Source organism: Agelaius phoeniceus, chromosome 5, assembly GCF_051311805.1.
Source record: "Agelaius phoeniceus isolate bAgePho1 chromosome 5, bAgePho1.hap1, whole genome shotgun sequence".
In the NCBI taxonomy this organism is placed as follows: Eukaryota; Metazoa; Chordata; class Aves; order Passeriformes; family Icteridae; genus Agelaius; species Agelaius phoeniceus.
The window spans coordinates 29,520,086-29,545,485 of NC_135269.1; the positions used below are offsets into that span (position 1 = coordinate 29,520,086).

The 25,400-nt window shown below is 40.3% G+C and overlaps 1 protein-coding gene across 1 annotated transcript in view; it reads right to left on the minus strand.

Moving 5' to 3' along the window:
* The window catches only part of PLXNC1 (plexin C1), a 71,332-nt gene that overhangs the window by 14,411 nt on the left and 31,521 nt on the right, over window positions 1-25,400 (minus strand). The window contains exons 11-23 of the mRNA XM_054631895.2: window positions 24,227-24,406; window positions 22,871-22,958; window positions 21,752-21,958; window positions 21,448-21,639; window positions 17,960-18,059; window positions 16,800-16,901; window positions 16,348-16,451; window positions 12,552-12,593; window positions 11,957-12,081; window positions 11,212-11,410; window positions 9,668-9,814; window positions 2,116-2,293; window positions 785-888 (exon numbers count right to left, since the gene is read on the minus strand). Coding sequence (XP_054487870.2) covers window positions 785-888; window positions 2,116-2,293; window positions 9,668-9,814; window positions 11,212-11,410; window positions 11,957-12,081; window positions 12,552-12,593; window positions 16,348-16,451; window positions 16,800-16,901; window positions 17,960-18,059; window positions 21,448-21,639; window positions 21,752-21,958; window positions 22,871-22,958; window positions 24,227-24,406 — 1,768 coding nt within the window. The remainder of the gene's footprint in view (window positions 1-784; window positions 889-2,115; window positions 2,294-9,667; window positions 9,815-11,211; window positions 11,411-11,956; window positions 12,082-12,551; window positions 12,594-16,347; window positions 16,452-16,799; window positions 16,902-17,959; window positions 18,060-21,447; window positions 21,640-21,751; window positions 21,959-22,870; window positions 22,959-24,226; window positions 24,407-25,400) is intronic.

Consider the following 25,400-nt stretch of genomic DNA (forward strand, 5'->3'; position numbering starts at 1 on the left):
CTATCTGTAAGCATCACATGTGAACTTCCATATCACCTGAGGCCAATCACCTGCTGCACATTTTCCTCCAACATCTCACTCTCTGTTTTGACTGCTGTCACTGAAAACTCCTCAGAGAGGAAATGCTGCTTGCTCTGCTTTCACAGTGTGCTACACCCAGGAGGGCTCTGCCACCAGTTGCAGTTTTGTGTGTTGTTGCAATGATGGACAGATTATTGCAGCATGGCAAACAACTGCTTTACAGGGGCAACTGGAAGCAGAGGGGAAGACATAGTACAAGTGCCAACAGCAGATGGAAGCAGAAACAGAGAGAGAAAAAGGCAAGGAGACTGACATAGGAGGTATCAAGAAAAGAGGGAGAAAAGCTATCAATCCTTTTTATTCTGACTTGCAATGAGATTTCAAAAGTATCAATACTGCCTGTTCAGATAATCAAAATATGAGGCAGGATGAGGTAAACAGTTGCTCATGGTGCAACAAAAACTCAACAGCAGAGACTCAAAAAGACCCAAGGCAATGTTCGTAGCTGGAAATCAGATTTTGTTTTAAATGAAATGCTTGACGCAATTAACAGTTTACCTGGTATGTTTGAACCAAGCAACCCTGCAACAAGGAAACCTCTGAAAAGTAACAGAAAACATGACTCATTGGCAAGAATGTTGTGTGCCACACAATTCTTTCCTTCTGTTGATGATGCTCAGCTATGACTTCAAGCTGTGCAGATCACATTTGAGAGCTGTGGAGAAACATCTTCTCAACTCACTGGTCTGGCTTCTGTGCTTACCTCGTAATGGCCGATGGTGTTGAGCTTCCTTATCCCATCATCCATCACCTCTGAGGAGCCATCAATATCTAACAATTCTCTTTGCTGCTCCTCAGACACAAGTTCTGCAGTATGATAGCAACAGAAAACAATTACACCCCAATGGCATTCTCACTGTACCGACATTTGTAAAGAAAAACAACACCCAACTATTTTTGGACCAGTGACTCCCAACTGAGCTGCCTCTCTCTACCCTTGTGCTAGGTCACATGAAAGTGGTTTTGCACTCCCACACTTCTGATTCCTTTTCTGGGGTGACAGCCTGGGTGGCTTCCCTTTCAGCAGGTTTTGGTGCTTCACTCTGTGTTGGTCAAGGCAGAGTTTTTGGAGGTACTTTCACCTAATCACTATTCTGCTGCACAAGTGTGTCCTGCTGTAAAGGTTACACTGGGACTAGAAGAAAGGTTCCACAAGCCATTTCTAAGAGATCACTAAAATGAGCTGTACAAGACTGACACAGTACTTGTGAAGGGTGGTCAGGCACTGGTACAGGATATAGGCATCAAGACATCAGATATGAAAGTAAATTATGGGCACTTGCCAACACACAGTCTGAGATGGTGAGGAAGTATCGACATCTTAGGGAGTGTGACAAATGCCACCAGTCCAGGAGGTGACAAATGCCAACAATATAGAGTGAGTTAGGTTTCCTACTAGGGTACGTGGGAAGTGGTATGTGGTGATAGCTACAGACCTTGGGCTCTTGAAAACCCACCAAGGAAATGTGGTTTGACTCATCTGCTGGAACAGCCTTATTTACATCTGCAGATATTGTAGGTGACTTTGTGAGTCACGGGCAAATTATTATATAAACCAAGTCTGACTATAAATAAGATTTATTTGAAGGCTCTTCTGATCAAGGGCAATGTAGGCCTGTAGGAAGGAAGAAAGGGAGGTAGGAGGAATAGTAGATAGGGACTAAAATACTTGATTATCACGATATGTCATCTTATCCCCTGACAAAATGTAACAACCAACCAGCTGCACTTAGGTGGAGGGCCTGCCACCTTGCTTTCCCCAGAAAAGGAATAGAGAAATTCTATACACATAATAAATAACACATCATTGTTAATTGCAATGCTGACATCCTTGCAGAAGTGAAGCAGATATAGGTCCAGTGTTCTAACTGGCAACATAAACAAATCTAGTGTTTGCTTCAAAATTCCTCACAAAAGCTATGTTCTGTATGAACTCTGAAAAGAATCAAAGCCAAAGGTAGGTGTTCCTAATAAGAAAACTCCACAACAGACCAGTAAACTCCATGAAAATACAGCATAGTGACATTTTCTTACCAAGACCAATTTCATCCAGCTGAAGACCATAGAGAAAGCCATTCTTATTGAAGAAAGCCTGAAGGCTCTTCTCCTTGGCTTGGCCTATGGTGTCGCAGTCAAGAACATTAACTTGAATAGTTTGACAGGCATCTCCACTCTCGTTTTCTGGGATTTTTTCAAAGATAATGTTCAGCGTCTGGGGAAGGAAACACATGTTATTCTGACTTATAGGGAACACCTGGCATAGGAAACCTACAAACTCCAGACAGATTTTCAGCACCTCAGAGATTTTCAGCATATTTATTATTAAAGTTGTTTCAAATAGAGATTATTTGAAGGAATTACACAAAGAAGCATTTAGAATTCTTCCTGTTCATAAAATGAATAATAGATATATATAGCTATGCATTTCCAAGAGTGTATTTTGCCTTCTGCTTTTGTGCAAATGTATTTCAGTGAATTACCAAAAAACAAGAGATGAGGAAGAATTACAATGCATGCTCTAAAACAAGCAGGTCTTTTATGTAAAATGAATGCCTTAACAGCAAAACTGTAAGTGACAAGAGATCTGATAAGGTTGCTGAGTAAGCAGTCATGGTAAGCATGATTGATTCTGAGTGGCTAGAAAGCAGTGTTAAAATGCATATTTACACCAGCAGATTACGCTGAGTGCCTTATATCCCACAGAAGGTACAGCTCCCCTGGAGCTGTCGGTGTCTGTCTGTGCACAGCCCTGTCTCTGCAGGCAGCACTGACAGGGCTGCCACAGAAGCAGTGAAAATAGAGAGAATCCAAAGTGGTACAGATCTGCACAGAAAAGTGCATTGTGTCCCATCAGTTGTTATTTCAGCTCAAACACCCATGTCTGGTTACAGCACCCCTGCCCTTTAGCTCACTGCTACTCTTGGCTGGGACACAACTCCTCTGCTGGGCTGCACACGAGCTGAATAGGGGCTGGAGGGAGGTGCCAGTGACACTGAGTGACTATCCCCAAGAAATGGTTTTTTTGTCAGGTCATATTTCTGATCAGGCAGATCAACTGCTAGAAGGCAGGAAATAAGGGATGAGCACAGAATTGCTAAGTTGTAATTGCCAAGAAATAACATCAAAAATTTCCAGTGCCACAGCCTGCTCTGTGCAGTGAAATCGCTGTCCAGCTACATGGACACAGATGTTCTGCTGGAGATGTCTTGGGACAGGATTAAAACAAGTGTTTTAGGTGCCAGCACTTGATTGCAAGTGGCAAGGAAAATAAATGTACTCAAACCATTCTGGCTGCTGAACAGTTGTGGTATAACATTTATCTTCTGACTGAAATGAGACGACTCCATGTGACTCTGAAGGACTGAGCATTAGAACAGGAAGCAAGTAAACAATTTTTTTTCTCTGCTGTCATGTGAAAGAAAGAATTTCTGTCCAGGTTGTTGCAGGGACAACTTTTCTATCTTCTCAGAAAAATAGGTAGTTATTAATAGTTGTAGAATAGTATTTTCTGCTTATTACCCAGCAAGAGTGGAAATTACGACATGCTACTAGTGAAAAAAAGTAGTCCAATGCAACAAAAATTAACTTTACTGTCTTTACAGAAGCAAAGGGTCTATTAAAAACAGGGTTGCAAAACTATTAAGATTATGATTTAAGAAAGACTAGGATGTAACTGAAGTAAGAGGGAACAACTTAATCAGGACACTGAGATGTTTAATTGTGAGGAAAATGAGTCCATGGAAAGGACAGATGGAACAAGAGACAAGGATATGTGGGAATTGCAGAAGGAGAAGCAGACTGGACACCACACCAGACCCGCCTCAGGTTGGGATTTCATGCAGAAAATTAATAAAAAATATATTGGCACAGCAACAAGGGAGTCATGCTTGGTTAGGCCCACAGACCAACTGTACAGACAGCAGTTCTGTCCTTGACTCTCATTGCCCTGAAGTCATGGTCTTGTAGGATTAAAATGTGGACAGGGACTAACTGTATTTTGTCCTTGGAAAACTCATTTTAATAAGTCTTTGCCCCTTCTAGTCTCTGAACTGATCTTTCTGAAGCAGCTCCTTCCACTTTAACTGATGTTGATTTGGCTCTATGTCCTTGGAAGCATTCCTTCCTTCAGATGATCCTTTCCTTCTAACAATATTCCTACACTGCAATATTCATGTTCCTGCTCCTGCTTCATTTTCCACTTCTTTCAGACCATCAAGAGGAACTGTCTGTGTCTCTTCCTCCTTTCCTTTTCAGCATATACTCTCACACAGGCTGCACAGGAATGTGCAGCCTCTTCAGTCATTAGCACATGAGAGCCCTCCCATTCCTGCTCCACTCGCTGTAGGATGACAGGACTGTGAAAAGAGAGAAGTCATCCTTCATGTAGGTGGAATACAAGTCATGTGTGGACTCCTTAAGTGAAAGTATCCACAGTGTGAGGATAATAGGAATGCTTTATAACTCAAAGAAGTGGTCAGATGGGAAAGAATATTTAAACATGTAAAAGTCTCTAAGCCATGAGAGCCAGATGGTTTTGCTGATATGATTTCCTGCAGAAGTTAATCTCAAGTGATAAAGCAATTGATGGGGAGCTAGGAAAGCCAATTATTATTAAGCTGTCCCTCTGCAGCTGAAGTTTTCATAAATCAGATTCCCCCTGTCTGATAGCACAGTCCCTGGCTTTAGAAACCATTAATCAGAAGCCGACAGTCACAATCACTATACTTAGACACATAGTGTAGAACTAGAAAAAGAAACAGAAGTTATTGTAAAATTATGAAAGCCCTTTTATGATCAGCTCTGGAGGTCAGAAAATATATGAGAAATCAGAGAAGGACATGTGAAAGTCAAAAAAATATCATCAAGCCTTTTTCTAAGCTCTCTCACTTTGTGGAGGAAACAAAAATACTATTAACTTAGCAAAAGGTTCAGGAGAAAATTATAGAAACTGGTTCAGGCTAATAATATCTAGAGATGAGACTTCACACACTAGAAATCATGACAGTAAGACAAAGTCACAGTACTCTTCAGAAAAGCTTTAACATGGGTTGCAAGAATTGTTAAAAGCTACTTAAGGAGAAGGTGGCACCTGCAACTACTTGTATAGAACTAGCTTGGAACCTAGCTACAAGACAGGAACAAACCTAAAAAAAATGTATTTTCACCCATGCAGTCACAGAAATAATGACATTTGATGACAGTATTTGCAGATGGCTTTTCAGATTTGTAGTTTCCTTGAAAATTAATTTCACACAATGAATTATTTAGCAGAGCTATAAATAACCATAACAGATAATAAATGAGATGTGGTTTAATAAAGCAATGTGATAGTATCATATTTTCTTAGAAATAAAGAACAATAATCTGGGCTATTCAAGGACTCTTATTCATTACCCTATGCATCAGCTATGCATCTGAACAAATCATATTTCCATTTATCAGATAGATGGAAAAAACCCAAAAAATCCTCTTTTGATTGGTGAAAGTTAGGCAATTTATGTGAAGAGTCAGTACCAGGATGTACCACATAACAAAACTGCCTTAAAACTACTCCCATTTCCCAGGCTATGAAATACAATCCACAGGCAAAATCAGATTGATTGTATGATCCTTCTGCAGCCAGAACAGTCACCTGTGAAGAAGTTACAGAACAGCTGTAGGAGAGTTAGCCAATTGGCACAGAAAATGGTGCAGGAGTTAAATTTAGACTCGATGGGCACTGCACAAAGGAAGGGTTGTGCTGTTGATGCTGCTGTATCTGACACTCCATCTGTCCCTAATCCAGAGGACTCTCCTGTAGCCAACATCTGCACTGCTCACTTTGTAGTGAGGGTTGCTGTGTTCTTTTCTGCTGACAAAAATCCCCTTATGTCACCTACTTTTAATAGCTTCCTTATCTCTCACAAAGTGTGACTAATAATACCACAACCATGATGTCTTATTAGGAAATTGGTTTCCTTGTCTCTGCTTTACTCCCTTACAGCCCACCCACCTTTTTTAACACCCCTCTTTTAACTCATAAAGCAGTTAAACACTTTAAACAACCTTCCACTACATGGCTTTGCTTCACTTTTGATGAAAGGCAGTTGTCTGAACATGTGAATTAGATAATTTCTTCCCATCTAAAAATGCAAACAGATTTCAGCAAAGCATTCAACAGCCCAAATGCCTCTTTAAAAAGGAACAGTGACTAGTCAAAGGAATGCTGGCCCACCTAGTCCAGTGTAAGAAGTCTCCCCTGGTTTCCCACAGGAGATCCACCACTGAGAACGTCTCCCATTCCAGGCTGGCATTTTCTATTCAAAATGAATCTCTTCAGTGAAAGGCTAGCACTCAGCTGTGGAGCACACTCCTTCATCAGTCATTGAGCAAATTATCTGCAGAGGGGTGCAGCTGCTTTTCTGCCTGTGAGAGAGCAGCCTTGCTTCCTCAGCCTGAGAAAAGGATCCATGACACATCCAAGTCTCTTTCAAGGCAGCTTTATTTCTCAGTACTCAAATATAAGCACAGCATGAAAAAGCACAGCTTCTCAGCCCATACTTGACCAGTGCTTTTAGAAGCATCTTTCCTTCAATTCCTCCACTTGAGTATGTTCTTCAGCAGCCTATCTCTGTTCAGGGCCTCACCCTTTCTAGCAGAGAGGGTTAACAGAAGGGTGTTGGGTGATCCAAGGTCTGTGGCCTTTTTAAAAAAGGCATGGGGCCCTGCCAGGGAACAGCTCTAATGCAATTCAAACACTACATGTTTCTAGGTTCTCTTTTTTTTTCTGGTTACAAATGGCCTGAATGTTAAAAATCTCCTGATCTGTGGAGCTTGCCCTGATTTTTAGGAGCCTGTCTGTATCCTGCTTTTACTGGTTTGGAACTGAACTCCCAGTCCTGAAAGGAGAGATTCTCATGCAGAGCATCTATACCCTTGTTTGTACCCTGTTACTGATTTGAGAATTGAACTCCCTACCAGATATATCCCTGTATCTTCAAGTGCCTACACAGCTTAAAAAAATCTGGACACCAAATGGCCACAGATTTGCTTCACCATCTCTATATAACCCTCTTTTTGGCTGTATTTTTTTATGCTTTGCTCTGGAGAGGTAGATTTAAATGTACTGCTATTGTAGGGCTGGGCAAAGAGGAAAACCAAAATACCAACAAAATACTGCAAGACTCAGAATGTAAATTCAATGAGCAACTGTAAAAGTGCACTTGAAAATTCAGATCAGAATTTATTCCATTTAGAAAACAAAACCTGCATTCCTTTAGGCAGAAATGTTCTTCCACAGTAAGGAGAAAACACGTGGTTCCCAGTCTGTAAGCTTACAGGTCTTGCACATCAATGTAGTGCATCTGAAGTGGTGTTAGTGAGGGAAGACTGCCTACTTTCTCTTTAGCCTCCTGTTAAATGCTATTTTTGAAGGGAAAATGTGCATGGCTGGCTTGCTTTCCCAGCCCAGAAAGCCTCACCACTCCACCTAAGTCACTTCACAGCACAGTTTCAGCTTCCAGCATAAATCTCAGATAAACCACCTAACAAAACCATTTCCCAATCCAGCCAGAACTACAGTCCTTGAACTTCATCTCTGCAATTTTATTGCAGGAGTCCTCTCTCCTTTTGTGATGGCTTTAAAGGGAACATTCAGCACTTCTCAGCTAAGCCCGAGGAATGCTTCACCTAAACGGGAAAGCTGATCTATATTAACCTAGAATTAACCTATATTAATCTATATTACCCTATAGCTACATATTTTCTCCTATTCAAAAGCAGGAATACAAAGTACAAAGGCAGGAAACAAGGTTTAAGAAGAGCTGTTGGCTCTCACTTCCTCATCCCTCTGCAGAGTGTTCCCCAGTGATAGCAAGTCCTTCAGACCGCTTACCTTTGCTCCTCATCACTGCAGTCTGAGCACAAGATCTTATCAGTGACTGCATGCATAGAAGTAGCTCTAGAAAAAGTATTTAAAAGTATTTAAGGCTCTTCAGCAGTTTCAGAGTCAGCTATCCCCCCAAGGGGCTCTCAATTTGAATGTGTGCTATAAATAAGAAAATGTTTCTGTGCAGTCTACCAGTAACAGGCATATTGAGCTTGCTTGAAAATTGCTGCTCTGCATCACCACTGCGTTTTGCATCCTATGGATACATACAACAACATATTTAAATTTACCCTGGATCTCAAATACATGCCAGCATGCAGCACACAAACAAGGAAACCAAAGACCTTGGATTATGTATTTGATTTCTAGTCACCAACTTCCTTTCCAAATGCACACTTGGTAACTTAGCCTGAAGTACCTTCAAATGCAGCCTCTAACAACAGCTTTGTAAGAAGAAGATTTGACTACTGCTTTATCAGTCAAATCAGTTTGAAGCTTTCATTAGAGAATGACAAGTCAGAAATTACCCACAGAAATGTTGCCACTTCAGTGGGTTTCCTATGTGGCCCAGTGAGAGAAGTCCAATGGACTGCTGACCACCCAAATTTTCCAGGGTCATGTAGTCTACTCCAGTATCATATCTTAGCACCTCCAAGTTCTTGCTTCAAAACTGGACACAGGCAGACCTGGAAACTTCAGCCTTACCAGAGACTTTGCCCATGGGCTCAGAAAAGGACTGAAAGGACAGCACTTGAACTGTGCTTGCTGTGGCCATTGCTGCCTGCCAATTTCTGCTCCCAAGGTGTGAAGCCCACTGTTCAGCAGCACTTCTCATACTCCTCATTATGTCACATAACTCTGACTGGAAGCCAGGAGTTAAGAAGCAAGGAAGCTACAAAAATAACTGGAAATACACATTTTAAAGTTCTCAGACCTAAAACCACTTGGAAACTCTGGAGCAGAAGAGTGTTCTGCTTATTCTGAAAACCCTTTTCAGACCTCCTCCTCTAAAAGCCACAATTTTTACATGCTCCAAAGTGCAATAATCCTGCTATCCCATCTCATCTCAGTGTCACAATGACAATCAGTAAGGGAACTCCAGCTTTTAAAGATGTTTGGGTGCAACTGGAAAACAGGAAGTACTTCTTAGGTGCTTTGAGAAAGGCAAAAAAAAGCAAAGTTCAGAAGCTTAGCTAGACTTCCCAGATATCTTGTTTTTAACCAAGCATCTAATTAAAATCCACAATGCTGTAACCATGCTAATTTGAAGATGATTTGGTGCTAATAATATGGAAACACACAGCAAATCATTGCCTGAAGATTAGTCACAAGTAAACACAATAGAAAAAAAACCCCTCTGTATTCCATTCTTTCATTCATTTGTAAAGTGTAGTTTAGTTTAAATTCTAAGCATGTTTATATTTTTGTAGTATACTTTAAAATAAGAATGATTTTTTAATATCCTGAGACTTCATTAAATCTGCTCTTTGGTGATTAATGCATGCTGTGAAGTGAGGAGTAAGTGCTATTTGTGAAATGTATATCAGACAAACAGTTAAACTCTTACCATGTTTAGAAATTTTGTCAGCAATTACAATTTTACTATCTGGGCACTTAACCACTACCTTAGTGTCTTAAGAGCCTTATTTTAGCTTCTTAGAAACAGAGAAAACATTAAAGCTGTCCATGCCTGGAGAAAACACAAGCTGGCAAACATACCACTGTTTTGAATTCAGACACTTGCCACAGCAGCCAGTCTTCGTTAAGAGTGTACAGGGCTTTGCAAGTTATTGCATCAACAGGTCCTTTGTTTATCCTCTGATTGAGGGTTGTCACCAGCAAATAGAAAGGTTCACCAATTGTCTCCTAGGTCAGGCAAAAAATACAAGAAACATTTATTTTTGTAATCATTGAATGAGCATGAATAACTGGAAAAGAAAAATCAAGTGTAACAAATGGTGTTATTTCCTTTTAAGTAACTCATTATCTTGCAATTAAAAAAGAAAATCCCTCCAAGCAGATTTATCTAGTTATTGTTTAACCTCCATCTTTTGCTTTTCAGTGTGAAAGTCTCATGCAAATAGCAAGGGACATCTGGAGTGAGTGGCAAGATAGCTCACAGCCCCTTGCTGTGCACAAGCACACTACAGACAAGCTGCTCCTACTCCACCTGGCAGACACTTCCTAGTTCCACCAAAGAGTGGGTGGGGGGTGAGACATGCACATGTTCACGTGCATACTTCAGCTACTTCTTCCATTTTCAGTCTTCTGAGAAAACAAGCTAACAACTAGCTTCCTTTTGAATTGGTGTCTCCCCTTTTTGTCTCTGAAAAATGTCTTGGGAACAAGCTGGTGGGACTTACCCTGCTGTATCAGCAAAAAAGGAAATGAAACTGGGGATTTCCTCTCCTGCCTTACCCCAGGGCTCAGGAAAGCACCTGAGAAAGGAAGGATGTGCCTCTATTTCCACGTGACACCATTCCTGCAGCCCGGCTAAGGCATCTCACTAGCACAGCTCTGTAAAATGTCTGGTGTATTGAGAACATATCTCTGACAGCTCCTTGGCACTCTCCTCAGTTCCAGGAAACCACTGTGAACTGCTGAGCCTCAAACAAAAATTCTGGTGCTGTACTAATGTAAGCACTGATGAGAGTGATACCAACAGTGTGATAGCATCACGTTGATAAGAGAGACAGGAAGAGTAACCAAGCACTGAAATCAACAACAAAGTGCTATCAAGTTACTAAAAGAAGGAAATATTAAAATGAAATGAAATGCTTATTTTGTTTTCATTTGAAGTAATTTAGATCTTGAAATCTGCAATACTGCTTGGAGGTTGAAAAGTTTGGAAAGAAGATTAGTTTTCCAAAGGATGGTATTCCTTAAATCTCCATTTCTTGGTAGCTTTCCAACCCCTTGCATAGATGGGTACCACTGCATTTTATCAAGTGTATCAGTTTTTTAATATGATCACAATAGATCTCACTGGGCTGAAATGTCTGGTATGAGCAAAGGATATGCTGGAATTACAAAATTACCCAAATCTTGCCCAAATACATGACATGATCATTGCTTGGAGATGGGCTCTTTTCCTGCATTCCACTGATGACAGCCAGCTAAGCCACCTAAACTAGAAGAGTGCTCACTCATAATGTTAAATGCTAGACTGAATGCTTTAAACTCACCCTTCTGACAGCTCCTATGGAAAAAATCAATTCAAGAAATTCTCTGCATATCTCATGTAGTGAAAGGTGTACACATACCCGGAGAAACCCAGAAAGGCAGACAGACATCCAGTTTGTCAGCAATTTTTCTACCACAGATTCAGTACGTCTGAGCAGGAGCTTAGGCTGCACATTGCTTGATTGCTCCATCAAGTCCCTTGTCAATACTTCCAAAATATGGGTCAGATAAACTAGCTTAGTTTGCAATGCAATAGTCAAGAAGGATGCAAACAAGCACCTGTGGGGGCAAAAAAAAGAATGCTCTAATTCTGGAATTTCTCTTCCCAGTCATCTTTAATAAATGAAACACATTTTAGTGCAGTTCATATCCTAAGTTCTCCCTCCTTAGGCACATAAACTGTCCACTGTTCTCTGCAAAAATATAAAAAATGCAAGTCCATCTGCTCTTGTGATTATTTTTTAAACACAGAATGTGTGTCTCTAAATTTAATTTTGCAGAACAACACCTGCTTCAGTGACAGAAAATTTCTAAACTGTAGAACTGTTGATCTAACTGCAGGAAGTGTTTACAGTTTTGAACTGAGCTTTCCTGCTCCTTTGCCTCTTTGTTTATATGTACAAACATTCCAATTTCTCTTTAATTGCTTGTTTTAATGGCAATGTTTTTTCTCCCTCAGTGAGTACAGATGGAGAAGGAAAAATGCTCCAGAGTACTGCAAATTTGTTTTGCAAAAATTACCAAATACATTTGTGTGCCACAACCCATGTTGTTTCTTCCTGCTAATTCTTTTTCTTGAAGATGATAAACATAATCATACTATACCTGTCTTTCACAGAGAAATTTTTCTGCTTTTCAAGGGTGTGAATGAGAGTAACAAGAAAGTTCTTGTTACAAATTAAAGCATGCAACATGTTGAAGCTTTCATCCTTGGTCGTTTGGTCTCTGCTCTGGAATAGTTAAACAAAAATAAGCAAACTGTAGTTTGGCTATGATGGATTCTTAATGCTCATAAAAAATTGAAAGAAACATATGGGATAGGATCCTGGCCTCATTCAAATCAGTGGGAAATTTTTACATTTATTTAAGGTGTCTCAGGATTTTATCAAAAATGCATTTATGTTTGTGTACAACACAGAATATACACATGCAGAGCATACAAAGCACTGCCAATAGTTAAGTTTGCCCATCATTTCCCATGATGAGATTCTGTTTCATCTAAGTAAGTCAAATACACATTGGATAAGAGCACCTCACACTTCAAACTCCTTTTACATAAAAACCCATGTAACCCCCCTCATGGAGGAAAGGGAACATGCTGAAAATCCAAGCTGATATGTTCTAGGACAACACTGAGAGAAGGGATACAATCACTCTTGAAAAAAAAATAAATAAGGCATATCACACTACATCAGCTTACCTGGGGCATTTCTTCACTGAAGATGGATGCAAAGCCTCCTGACTAAAATATAGAAGGATATATATCATTCACAAGTACACCAGAAGTTTCTAACACATGTATGTTTAACACACCAAGCATGTTTCTGATACTACTCAAAACAAAACAATGGAAATGTCGACTTCTAGCAGATACAATATAAAAACTCTGCACAGGAACTTCTGTAAAGGTGCTGCCAAAGCTCACTGGAAAGTGAACTCTCAAAAATGACCTGGAATCATCTTCAATGTGCTGTGTGTGTTACTCATGCTGCTGAGCTGCACTAGCACAGCAGTGAGCCAAGACTCCCCAGGAAGAGCTGTGTGTCACTGTCATCTGCAAATGTGCTGGTGTGCAAGGGGTGCTGCAGGCTGCATCCTTCCTGGCTGGCAGTGATAGCCTTGAGTATACAGGGCTGCTGTTAACCAAGTGACACTTGAGCTCATCTGCTTCCATTCATGGCAAGGCACTCCATGAATAGTCACTAATGAACTCGCCAGGATGTCCATGCTGGCAGTCTCCACTGAGGCACAGGTGCCACCACACATCCAGTCCTAGCAAAAGCTCTCACACAAAAGGAAGCCCCCAGTTCTCAAACACCTTGTCAATGCCTCTTGAGCAACAGATCTACAGCATTTACTGTCATCTGCTTTATCTGTCATGCTGGCAGCCCCTGGTTTCCTTACAGAACCACAGAATGGTTTGGGTCATAAGGGACCTTCATGATCATCTAGTTCCAACCCCACTGCCGTGGGTAGGGTTATCTTCTGCTGGACCAGGCTACATAAATCCAATCTAGCATTGAACATTTCCAGGGATGGGGCACCTACAAATGCTCTGGACAACTTGTTTCAGGGCCTCATCACCATCATCATAAGAAATTTCTTCCTTATGTTCTATTTAAGTTTATCATCTTTCAGTTTAAAACCACGAGCCCTTGTCCTATCGCTACAGACCCTGGTAAAAAGTCTGTCTCCATCTTTCTTATAAGCCCCATTTTAACTGAAAGGCTGCCTTCCTTTCTGAAGGCTGAAAAAGCACAGCTGGCTCAGACATTCTTCATAGAAAAGGTGTCCCAACCTTCTGAGCATTTTCATCCCCCTCCTCTGGACCTGCTCTAACAAGTCCATGTCCTTCTTGTGCTGGGGAGCCTCAGAGCTGGATGCAGTGCTCCAGGTGGGGTCTCACAGAGCAAAGAGGGAGAATCACCTCCCTCAGCCTGCTGGCCATGCTTCTTTTTGATGCAGCCCTGGCTATGACTGACTTTGGGCTGTGAGCACACACTGGCATCTCACATCTTTCGTCTACATACCTGATTGTTCATCCCTCCTTTTCCTCATTCCTCCTGCTCTATTCTACCCTACCAAACTGTTCTTCCTCTTCCTCCATTGGCTATTCCCTTCTCCAGAACTTCTTTAGCAACTCCAACATCAACTACCAACAAATGACACACATGCACACATGTAGAGTGAAAGAACCACAACTGTGTTAAAGGTTAAAAATGCCTGTGAACAGGGAACAAGGATTGGAGCATTAAACCAAACAATGTGTGAAATTGAGGGAAAACAAAAATAAAAAGACAAATTTAACAAGCAAAGCAAAAATCAGGCTTAGCAAGCACCAAGAACATTTTAAGAGAAGATATAATCCATTTAAGACCTATAAGCATTAAAAGCTATTAAGCCAGATCAAATATAGAAAACTGAAGCAGTGGGAAGCAAGACTCAGAACAAAGGTGGGGTGGATCACTCTTCATTTTAGGTGTGGGAGTCCCTCTTTAAGCAACTTGTCCCATCCTAAGGGAGATGCCTCAGACAAATGGGATGAATTGCTTTCCTGAGCTGCCCATCTCTGCACTGACTACAGAAGATGCTCAGTCAACAGCTTCAATTTCCATGCTTAAACAGCTTAGATTAGATGAGATAAAGCCCATCAATCACACTGGAGAGCACAAAGAGTGCAATATGGACATCATTCAAACACATGTGGTTAGTGAAGGAAGTGGTGGTTTGTCACTTTGACCCCCCTGTCAACCCTTCTGACACTCAGCTGCAATATATACCCCGCTGGCTTTTCTGTTTTTCTACAATATTTGTTCAGTGGAGCACTGCTTTTCTGCCACATTCTTACAGCACAAGGCATGTTTGGACACTACTGCATTGTAAACAGTAAGTACTTAGCAGAAGAAATTGGTATACAACAGTTTAAGTAAGCTGCCTGACACTGTATGTTTGTAGAGAGCTAACAGTAGCAAGTGTACCTTTGTGGGATAAGTATTTCAAACTGAGACAAAATCCAACTGAAGTAATTTCCAGGATGTGCAGTGGCATGAGACTCACCAAGGCAAAACAGGAGCCCTTTCCATTTTTACTTTACAGACTGTAGCAGAGTGGGAAATTTTATACCTTTTTTCTTAACTTTTTATTTGCATAGAGCACAGCATTTCCACTGAGTCAGCTTCTACAGACTATTACTGTTTTGACAAGGGAAAGTATAGGAAAAGGTATATTCTTAAGAATAAAATGCCATTTTAATGCTAATATACCTGGCAACAAAACAAACAGAAAGGAAAGAGATGCAGGAAGTAAAGTTTCTTTTCCACTTTCTTCAAACCACCTGGTGACCCTCTAAAAATTAGGCTGGGGGCATAACAGTAGTACCAGCAGAGATATTCCCTTTGGCGTGAGAACTGGACTCAAATGATACAGGGATTTTGTAAATGTAATTGCTAAATATTATTCTGCTTTGGTGTCTAGTATTTGGTTTTAAACAAAAACCAAAGGTCCTGATTCTGCACTACCACATGTATTTAACTTTATCACAATGAGCCTTTGCTAGGATCACAAACAGCAATGCAGTGAAGAAGTGTGCAAGAGTGCAAGACCTGGCTGCAGCAGTGATGAGTAATACACGAAGCCTGGTAGATAATTCACATCCATACCAGTTATGCCCTAAACTAACCAAGCTTCTACTCACTGGTGCCAGTCATACAGGAAAATATCACCAGTTGAGATCACAGCTTCTGCCAATTGGATAAGTGCTCATAAGTACTGGTTACCATCACAGTGTAATATTGAAAGCTGTTGCAAAGACACTTACCAGCCTCATAATGTGCCACACAGGCAAAAAAAAAATTAGTAAGAGAAGTAAAACATTCAAGAGAACACCTCTTTGGTCATCTGATGCAGCGGCCAAACTGCTTCAACAAACACTGAAAATATCTGCCTCTAAACTGGAAAGCAGTTAACTACTCATGTCATTTCTAAGTATTTGAGCTGAACCCCTTTGAATCAACATCTTACCATTTCTGTCACCACCTTGGTGTAGAAAGTCAGCACCATCTTAGAGCCATCTCTTCATCCCACAAGTCTAATTAGGAAGTGTCATGATGTTAGCTAGCATGTTAGCTAGCCTGACTGTTACTTTAATTAGCTATAGCATTGGAAGTGAAAGCATGGGTACAAAAGAAAGCAATGGATAAATTATAGCTTAGTTAAGATGGCCTGAAAGGCAAGCAGCTCAGTGAGGCTGAACAAAAATAAATGGACACACACAACCCTTGAAAATTCAAGAATGATGCTTTATCTACAGCACAAAGGCTTGGCTAAATACAGAGATATATTTAAGTGTTCTTTGGTAATTCTTGATTTAAGAAAAGTTTCTTGTGAGAACAAAGTGCAATTACTGTGTAGTATCTTCTTTAGTTATTTGATCCTGACCTTCCTCAATTTTTTACTATTAGTCAGGGCTGACAACTGAAAGACTTGTAAATATTTACCTCTGGAAAGAAAGTTCTAAGAGCAAAGTGTTTGTAGTCAAGGAAGGGAACCGTTCCAAAACTGTCCACCACATCTAATTCATCCATCTGCAGTTCAGCAAATCCTGAAAAAGCACCCCCCCATCCCCACCCAGAGAGTTAGTTTAGTTGACACAAAATCACAATTATAACTTGTCCTCAGTAGATATTCCTACAAAAACAGCTCTCAGGGAAAAGAGGCTGTTTTTACAGTTGAAGCTCTTAGGAGCTGGAAAGTAGCAATCTACTTTTTTGTGGAAGGAAATACTACATGCAATCCTATTAGCTCAGTGCTATCTACTACTGCAGTGCTTACAATATTAAACAGCAACTCTGATACAACACAAAAATATTCTAACAGCTACAAAAGGAAAATGTTTATACAATGTGAGCTTCTTGACAGTTTCAGTTCAGAAAATATGCTGCAGACCTACCCTCACGTATTTCCTTACGAATCTCATACTCCAGCAGCTCAAGTTGCTGACTCTGTTTTCGAGTTAACTCTTTGGATTTGTACCTGGTAACTATGAATGCCGCTAAAAGGAAGAAAAAAAGACTCTGAGTACAGAAATCACAGAACAGAAAACTCCTATACAAGACATAATTTATTATCAAGAAACACGAAGATTAATGCACATTTGCACAATTAGTGTTTTATTGTTGTCCCTGTACTAGTATCCATGAGCCCTAGTTATCTGGATCTATATACACCCCAATCTTTAGAAAAATCATTCCATTTAACAAGGTCTTGAATTGTCAACCTAACTTTATTTGAAAGTGCAGCATATCCTGTTATATACAGCCTGCACAGTGAGACACAGACTCTGACAACCACTTCTACTAATAGCAACCTACTTAAGGTAGCACTGATTAAAAAAAATCAGTTTTGTTTAATCAACTGATTAAACAAAAAAATCAGTTGAACAGAAAATCTACTTACAAATTGTTAACTTTTCTAAAGCTTATTTAGAGAGAATAAAGGTGTGACATATGGCTCCTTTTTAAAATGAACTTTAAAAAAAGCAATCAACCAAATGAACAAACCCCTATACTAATTGAAATAAATACAGGTTTATCAAATATATAACCAGGTAAAAAGACTCATTAAAAAAAAGGGAGCATCAGGAAGAGAAGGGGATAACTATTTACCTCCCTCAGTTTAGTAATGACTCACAAATTCATGAATCATCCAAATGAGACTGGGCAGAAACACCACAAACACTGACTGAGGATAAGCAGTTTGTTAGGGTACATCTGCCCCAGGGACAGGAGGGTAGCTGAGCTCTGACAGCTGGAAGGGACCAAGTTGTGACTCCAGGATGTCAGTTCTGTGGCTTGCTTCATGAAGTGAAAGTGAGTAATCCCAGCAGAACAGACAGAAATGTTACTGTCTTGTAACATGCTCGTGATGTGCTGCAGTCTGACAATTCAGACTTCACCACCAGAACAGAGTTAACTTTGTCCACTCTAATTGGGAACAGGGCAAAACATCAGACTGTTTGTGACAGTTCCAGACATGTGAGTATGTGCAGTGTCTATGTCCTGATCATACCCTTCAGCAAATCAAAAGCTGATAATACATTATTGTACTTACCTATAATGACACCCACCACAATAGGTAGCAAAATAAGAACATATAAATATATGTGTGATGATGTTGGTTTGACTTCATGCTCAAAATTTCCTAGTTTGACCTAAAGAAAAGCAATGGCTGTGTTAATAGAGGACAGGCATTATATGAGTGCTTAAAATGACATTTAATGTACCTAAAAAAAGTATTTAAGGCACATAAGGACAACGGTAGATTACTGGGAATAATAGTAGAGGTTCAGCAAAACGCTATGAACCAACATTAACTTAACTTCTACTGTACTTGATGTTTAAGCAGGGTAACAGAGCAATAATGAAAAAATTTGAAGTCCTTATGTACCACCAAATTTTGTCAAGCTCTTGCTGCAAAGTAGAGCCCTCAATTGAAAGGCAAGATCTAGCCTTCAGCTGGGCCATGTGGCTCATGCACTCAGAGTCACTGCTAAACATTTTGGCATTTTGAAACAAGGAAGTCATGTGTTTGCACTCACAGTGTTACTCTGCTGAGCAGAAAAGATAAGACTCATAATAAGAATGAGGGAAGTAGAATTTTTCAGACACCTGGCCTACAGCCCTCTTCCCTGTTTCTCTGAGGAAGTTTCAACCCCTTTATGTAGGACGTTGTTCCTGAGGGTCGTTAAGAAAAAATGCAACGCACGATACAGGTACAACATGTACATGAACATGTTACAATACATGTACAACATCCCCCAGCCATGGGCTTGCAAAGGCAGGACAGGCATTAATTCTTAGGGATACATGAAAGTGCTGAAGTCTGCCAAATGCCAGACTGAGGCATTTACCACTGATAATTATGGCAGAAGAAAATTCACAAAGGAGGATCTGAAAGAGGACTGCAGAAGCACATAAATAAAGGGTAGCTAAAGCTATAAACAGGCTAGACACAAAAATATGTTTTGGCACATAAAAAGAATACCACCAAGTGCCAGGGATAGAAATGAGCTTGAGATAATTGAAAAGGAGGGTTGAGTTGAAATTATTTTGGGTTACAGCAGGGAAGGCAGAGATCTGGTGATTGCAATCAGTGGCTTGTCACAGGAGGTGAGCAGCCAGGGCAGCTGCAGACTGCCAAATGGAGACTCACATCACAGCTACACAGACACAAGCAAGCAAAAAATCCTACAGGGCTGGAGGGACACAGCCTTTATATTTCTAGGGCTACAAGGAACAGAAGACAAAGCAGATCTATTGCCTTCATCAAATGTTACTTTTTCCTCTGATGTTTCTATGTTTTCACAGTTCCTATGCAAAGTCCTTCTGGTCTGTGCCTTCCTAGGACCTCATTAGCCTTTTACAAGGCTCAAATGCATTAGTGGCTAAATACATTACCCATCCTGTGCTAATACATCTACTTTTCTAGACTTCTCATAGCCAACTGAAGACTTCCTAAAGCAGAAATTTCTTTTACTCATCCTTGTTTATTGAAAAGTGAGACAAAGCATTCACTTAATTATCTGCTTATATTTCAGTTATCTTTATTCTTCACCATAACCTTCCTATCTAGTGGTCTCATTTCTTTCCTTATCTTTTTTTCTTGCTTATGAATCACAGACTATGTAAGGTACACCTGAATTAATCCAATTCCTATTCCTAAATTAATTTCATTTTTCCGCATGACATTATAAAACCTTCTCTGGCCTGGTAATGCCTCTGAGCTTTATGTCATCAGCAAGTGTTACCAGTGCATGCCTGATTTTTGTGTTCAAGTCAGTGGTGATATTAAAGAATATCTGTATGAATATCAGCATTGCCCAGAGCCAGCTCCCCACACACAGCATGTGATTTTTCTAACCCCTGGCAGCCTCATAATCACCATGTTAAATAGTTTACTGAATGACTTCCAGGTACATGGGATCTATAGATTTTTTGTTGTTGAGGAAATCACTCATCTTAGAAAATAAGGATATCTAGCATGATCTGCTTTCATTAAAAGGATTTTGACAATTATCCCATTTTCCACTTACCTCCAGGTCTTTCATGAGTAATTCAGAATACATTCTCAAGTGTTACATAGAGCTAGGATTAAATCAGCAAGCCTCCATTTGCCTAGGGTTTGGGGGTTTTTCCAATTTAAAATACTGAGTTTTTATTTGCTGCTCTCCAGTCATACATCTCCTGACCTCTGTTTTATTTAAAATCTTTCCTACTAAGCCTACATTGTCATGTGTCAGTTTTCCCTCAGTGCTGTGATGGGAATGATCCTGCTCCTGCTGTCTTGAGCCCTTTGATCTATCTGAATCTTCCTTCTGCCACAGGAATGGCATTTTCTTCTCTGCCACCTTCATGCAGACTGATCATTCTGTCTTTGAACCCACACTCAATATCTTATTTCTTCTGGAAAACTAAGGCCAGAGATACATTTATTCTTGAGTCAAACTTATATTTTATACTCATCCTTTTTTTCAGTGGCCCTACTTCTTTTATGACAATCTACTCATAAGGTTTTAAAAAATGTGAAGATTTGCTACTTCTATATTTTTCTTATGTTGGAAAAAAATTTTAAAGGTACTAGAAGTGCAATGTTACATGGTAACTATTGCATTTGATTTGCTTTAGTAAAGTGGTGGCCTTTCTATGACAGTCACTTCTCTGAAGTCTGCAGGATGAGCATGTGATAGAGCAGGGCAACACTGATTTTTAAATGCAACACCAAACTCAGAAAGGCTTTTCCATGCCATAACTGGCTCAGATGGCAGGATCCACAGATGGGGGATCAGTTAAAAGTGATAAAAAATCAAGAATAGCTTGGTTAATCTTTACTATGAGCCATATGCCTTGAAGTCAATAGAGTTATTTCAGTTTTATACCGCCATACACTGCAATAAGAGTCTGGCATCATTTTTCTCCTTCATAAATGGTAATCATAGCATTTAAAAAATTTGTATCTTCATCTTATTCATGGAGCAAATATCTTAAGCTGCAATTCAGCTTTGACATCCATGCTAATGTCCTTATATTTGGGCCTGGCTTTGTGCCACATGCTCAAAGCATTTTAGCTTTCCCAGTGCACATTGAATTCCACCCCATTTTTCATCTAGAAATGCCTTCTGTCTCACTGGTGATCCCTGAGACAGATCCTTACCTACTTTAGTAGGAAAAAGTGACTGGGAGAACACAATTCTTTTCCTCATGGCCAATGGAAAATTAGATTGCTTACAGATCTCCTGGAGATAGTGATGCTGTTCCAATGATGTCTGCTCTGCAGATAAAAGGTGTGACTGCTACTGCTCTCCTGGAGCTCAGCAGCAGGGAGTTCAGCTCTGCCTGCAAAGCTTACCTCTGACACCACCCCCGTGACCAGACAGAAAATGAACTCAGTTCTGTCAGTGCACCTAAGCTAGGCAGGCATGCTTAGGTATGAGGAAGAAAACTGTACTACCAAGTACCACCACAGCATTAATGATACATTTCACCACTCTTGTATAAACATTCAAACACTGCTGAATTGCAACAAAAGGGATTTCTACTTACAAAAACTTTCACAGTGGAAAAGTCAATCTTGTCGGTTCCTTCCCTTTTGAATTTGCACAGTATGGTGCTGCGGTCTGGCTTTTTGGTAATATTTTGGACACTGAACCATATCTTTTTGGTCTGTGCACCAGTCATATATACTAGATAAACCTCTACCTCCGTTTTAGAAATATTCAAGTTATCATTTTCTTTCTAGAGGGAAAACATTGAAGGCAATGATCAGTCACTAAATAGAGTAAGAAAAAAAATTATTTCCAAGCACTATTTTAAATTAGGTACTGTAGTTCATTATTTCAAAACTTACATATATTTTTAATTCCAGATCAGGATCCAGTTCAGTATGCAGTTGGTAGTTAATGAACACTGGGTCTGGGTGATAGTGTAATTTGACACATGGTATAAAGGTAGTATCCACTTTTAACATCATATCAACAACTTTACCCTCTGTTGCATGGCTCAGGCTTGGAGTTAAATAATGATATTCAGATGCATTTCCAGGACACCTAGAGACCTAGAAATGCAATAGCAAAGCTCTCACAGTCATTAAATACTCAACAGTGGGTACAATCACAAACAGAGGCACTCAAATTTATTTTAGTATCTTCCTGGCTTCACACAGCTACCTGCTAAACATCTTCTCTGAGATCAGGGCTGCATGCAGAGCACCTGGAAAAATTTCTGTGTTGAGCTCATGTCTACCTTTAACTGCATTTGTCACACACTCTGCACACTGCTTTAAGGCTGATTGCTCACTGCTAGGGTAACTACTTCCTGCAATGAGACAGGAATTGTGACAATGAATTTTCCTTCTTTCCCCTCAATGCAGGTGACAAGAGAAGAGTAAGACAAGCTCTCCAGCACTCCTAGGAATTTGCTCTTTCTAAATTAATTCCTGAGAGAAGGGGTTGCTCCAGTCATTGTAGCATTGGGTCATTGTTTACTCCACTGGGTGATTCTGCTGTGTTCTGGTCTCTGTGCTGCAAGGGTCAACACAGTGCTCACCTCCTTACAACCTTGGAGAAAGGGTTTCATCCCAACATCAGCTCCAGCCTGCTGCCACTCACTGAGGCAGTGGTACCCTATGGGCTCTCAGCACAGAGCCAGAGGGAAGCATAGCACACCCTCCCCCAACACACCCATATGTGGAGACTGGGGAGACTCAAAAAGGACAGATTTGTCCCTAGACCATAAAAAAAATCTCAGGGAATTATGCAGGAGAGCAGCTTATGTGTATTTGTGATTCTGTACTAAGAATGTGTATAACTGTAATCCTGTAAGTGGTCATATTTATTTCAGCAGGGTGACCGACATGTCCGTGAAAGTGTTCGGAAATTATTGAGGTCTCTTCTCCTCAAACCTTAGGAAAACAACCTCATGCATCAAGAGACCTCTATCTGGTATTATAAAGGAGGTTCAGACTTACTGTGAGGTTTGATCTCTGGTCATCTGAAATAATCACACTGTCCACCACATTAAAATTTCTACCAGTTGTGGTAATTTTGCGACCACCACTGCAAAAACCAAAGCAAAACAAAACACAAACAAACGTGGTGAGAAAGGGAGGTTAAAATTATCTCTCTTCACACAGACACGTCCTGCATTAAGGTTTCAGCTGTGAATAAACTACTCAAGTGCATTTTGCTTTGGTAGCAGACAACATAATAAAGTCAAACTGCAGAACAAGATAATTTGAGCTATACAGTGTACTTCCACTCTTTTCTCATAATGTCATGGTAAATACTTTTGCTACCCCAAAACCACAGGACTTGATTGCATACACATGCATACTCCTTTTCAGGGACTCTTCACCTTTCTCTTTATTTATGCAGCCAAGGAACTCAACCATGATTTAATATTCTGTCTCAAAGAAAGAGCATTGTGGTGTTTCACTGCCCCAGTACAGCCCTGCCTGTGCTTAATTCTTGCCTTCTTCAGGACAAACTCATTGTGCCAGGCTCCTCACAGGAAACATTCTCGGTGGTGTTCAGACCATCTGTCTCAGCACACAATGCTGCTTGTGTCTGAGGGCTGTGGCTCACAGGCTCTGCTCTACAGAGTTGGAGTGGCTGAAGGTATTATTAATATCCAGCTGCCTGAGCTGCCTCTCACCTGGAGATGAGGGCATGCATCCTGGCTGCTTAGCTGCTGCAGCTGCCAGCCCAACCCATTCCCTCAAATCCTCACTTGACAAGATATCAGGTTCAGAACATGAGAACAGGTAAAAACTGTGAAAGCAGAGGGACAGGTGGAAAGCTGTGCCAGAGAATATCTTTAAAACCACTCTAAGTCTTTTACCAGGTCTGTGAGTTTTCTGCAGAACACAGCAAAGGCTTGAAAAGAGCTCTTTTGGCTTTAGGGAATCATATTGTAAAGCAAGTCTGTGTACATCAGTGCAATGATGATTATTTTCATTTCACTTCCACTTCACTGATACTTTATACCATTTCACAGATGAAGGCTATACTAGCATCAAGAAATCAAATTAATTGGAGTTAGAATTTACGCTATCCATATTTTGGGTTTAGGTTTAGTAGGAACAGACTACTTTTGACTTCTGTAAAGGAGACCTGAGGTAGGCAGAAGTCTACAGAATCCATCTTGCAGCTACTATGACCCTATCTATTAAATCACTTCACAGGCTTAAATTTATCCAACACAAAGCTTACAGCAGTCTTCCAAGCTTGCTTCATCTGCAGTCTGGCCAAGGAAGAAGGCTCATATTGGCTCAGTGCAATTACATTTGAATAAATACATAAAAAGTACAGAAAGACAAACTTACCTGATCCAGGAGGTATTTGGTGTAATTCTAGAACATGATGGCAGAGAAACATAATGCAGGGTCATTGGTGGTGAACATTTTTTCCCATTAGCCTGGATACATATACTTTTGGCCTCTTTACGTGTTGGTGGGAGAGCAAATGTCATTTGTGTATCATTTAGCACATTTCTGACTTTAATGCTGGAGAAGAAAGAAAACAAACACTGAAACACAAGATGCCACTTATTGGTGTTACTACATGAAGCCTATAGCCTACAGCAGGAGACAAGGAGAAAAGAGAACTGAATCTCTGTCTGAGCTGCCAGATGGAGGTGGAAAGAGAGAGCAGGGAGTTGAAGAGACAAAGTAGGGCATCTTTTGAATGAAGTTGCTATGTGACAATAATCACACAAAACAGTATAGATAATCAACCCTGGGATGAGGCTATGTAATGTGTGATTTTGCTGCTTACTGTGTACTTCTCTGTGCTAACAGCATGCTCCACGAGCTAGTCAAGAATGACAATCTTCATTTTCCTTTTCTTTCTTCTTTTTTTCTCCCTTTTCTCCCATTTTTTCACTCCTTCCTCTTTCTCTCTATTTCCTGTCTTACCCTCCTTCTCTCCTTTTTTCTCAGTGGTTCCCTGAAAATTCATGGTTGAAGCAAAAATTGAACACTACTTTTTCAAGTGCTAGCTATGTAAAATGGGCTTCCTAATCACAGGCAACCATTGCAGCTGCACCTGAAAATAACTGATTCAGAATAAGACTGCCTAATTATCTAAGGGCTTACACAGTGTGATCATCAACAGAGAAAAATAGGAGCTGTTGTACAAGAGATTTCATTCCCTGGCATGGTGTCTGTGCTTTACAAGCAGAATCCTAGAATATATGAGGAATATTTTGAGGCAGAGGAGATTCAAACAAAAACTGAGGCTTTCCTGTGATCCAGCTTCTTGGTGATTGCTAGAAGGCATAGAGAGCCACAGATATGAAACTGTCCTACTGCCACTGAGAGAACTGACAACCCGCCCATCCTTTGTGTTGTACTCAAACCCAAATTAATTTTCATCCCTTGGTAATTTAAAGTGAAAGTTTGACTAAAGGAGTGCAGAGCATCCTCTGCTCTCCTGAGGAGAGTTATATGACAACTGTTCACACAACCACATTGCTAGAGCAAAATGGATATAATTTTC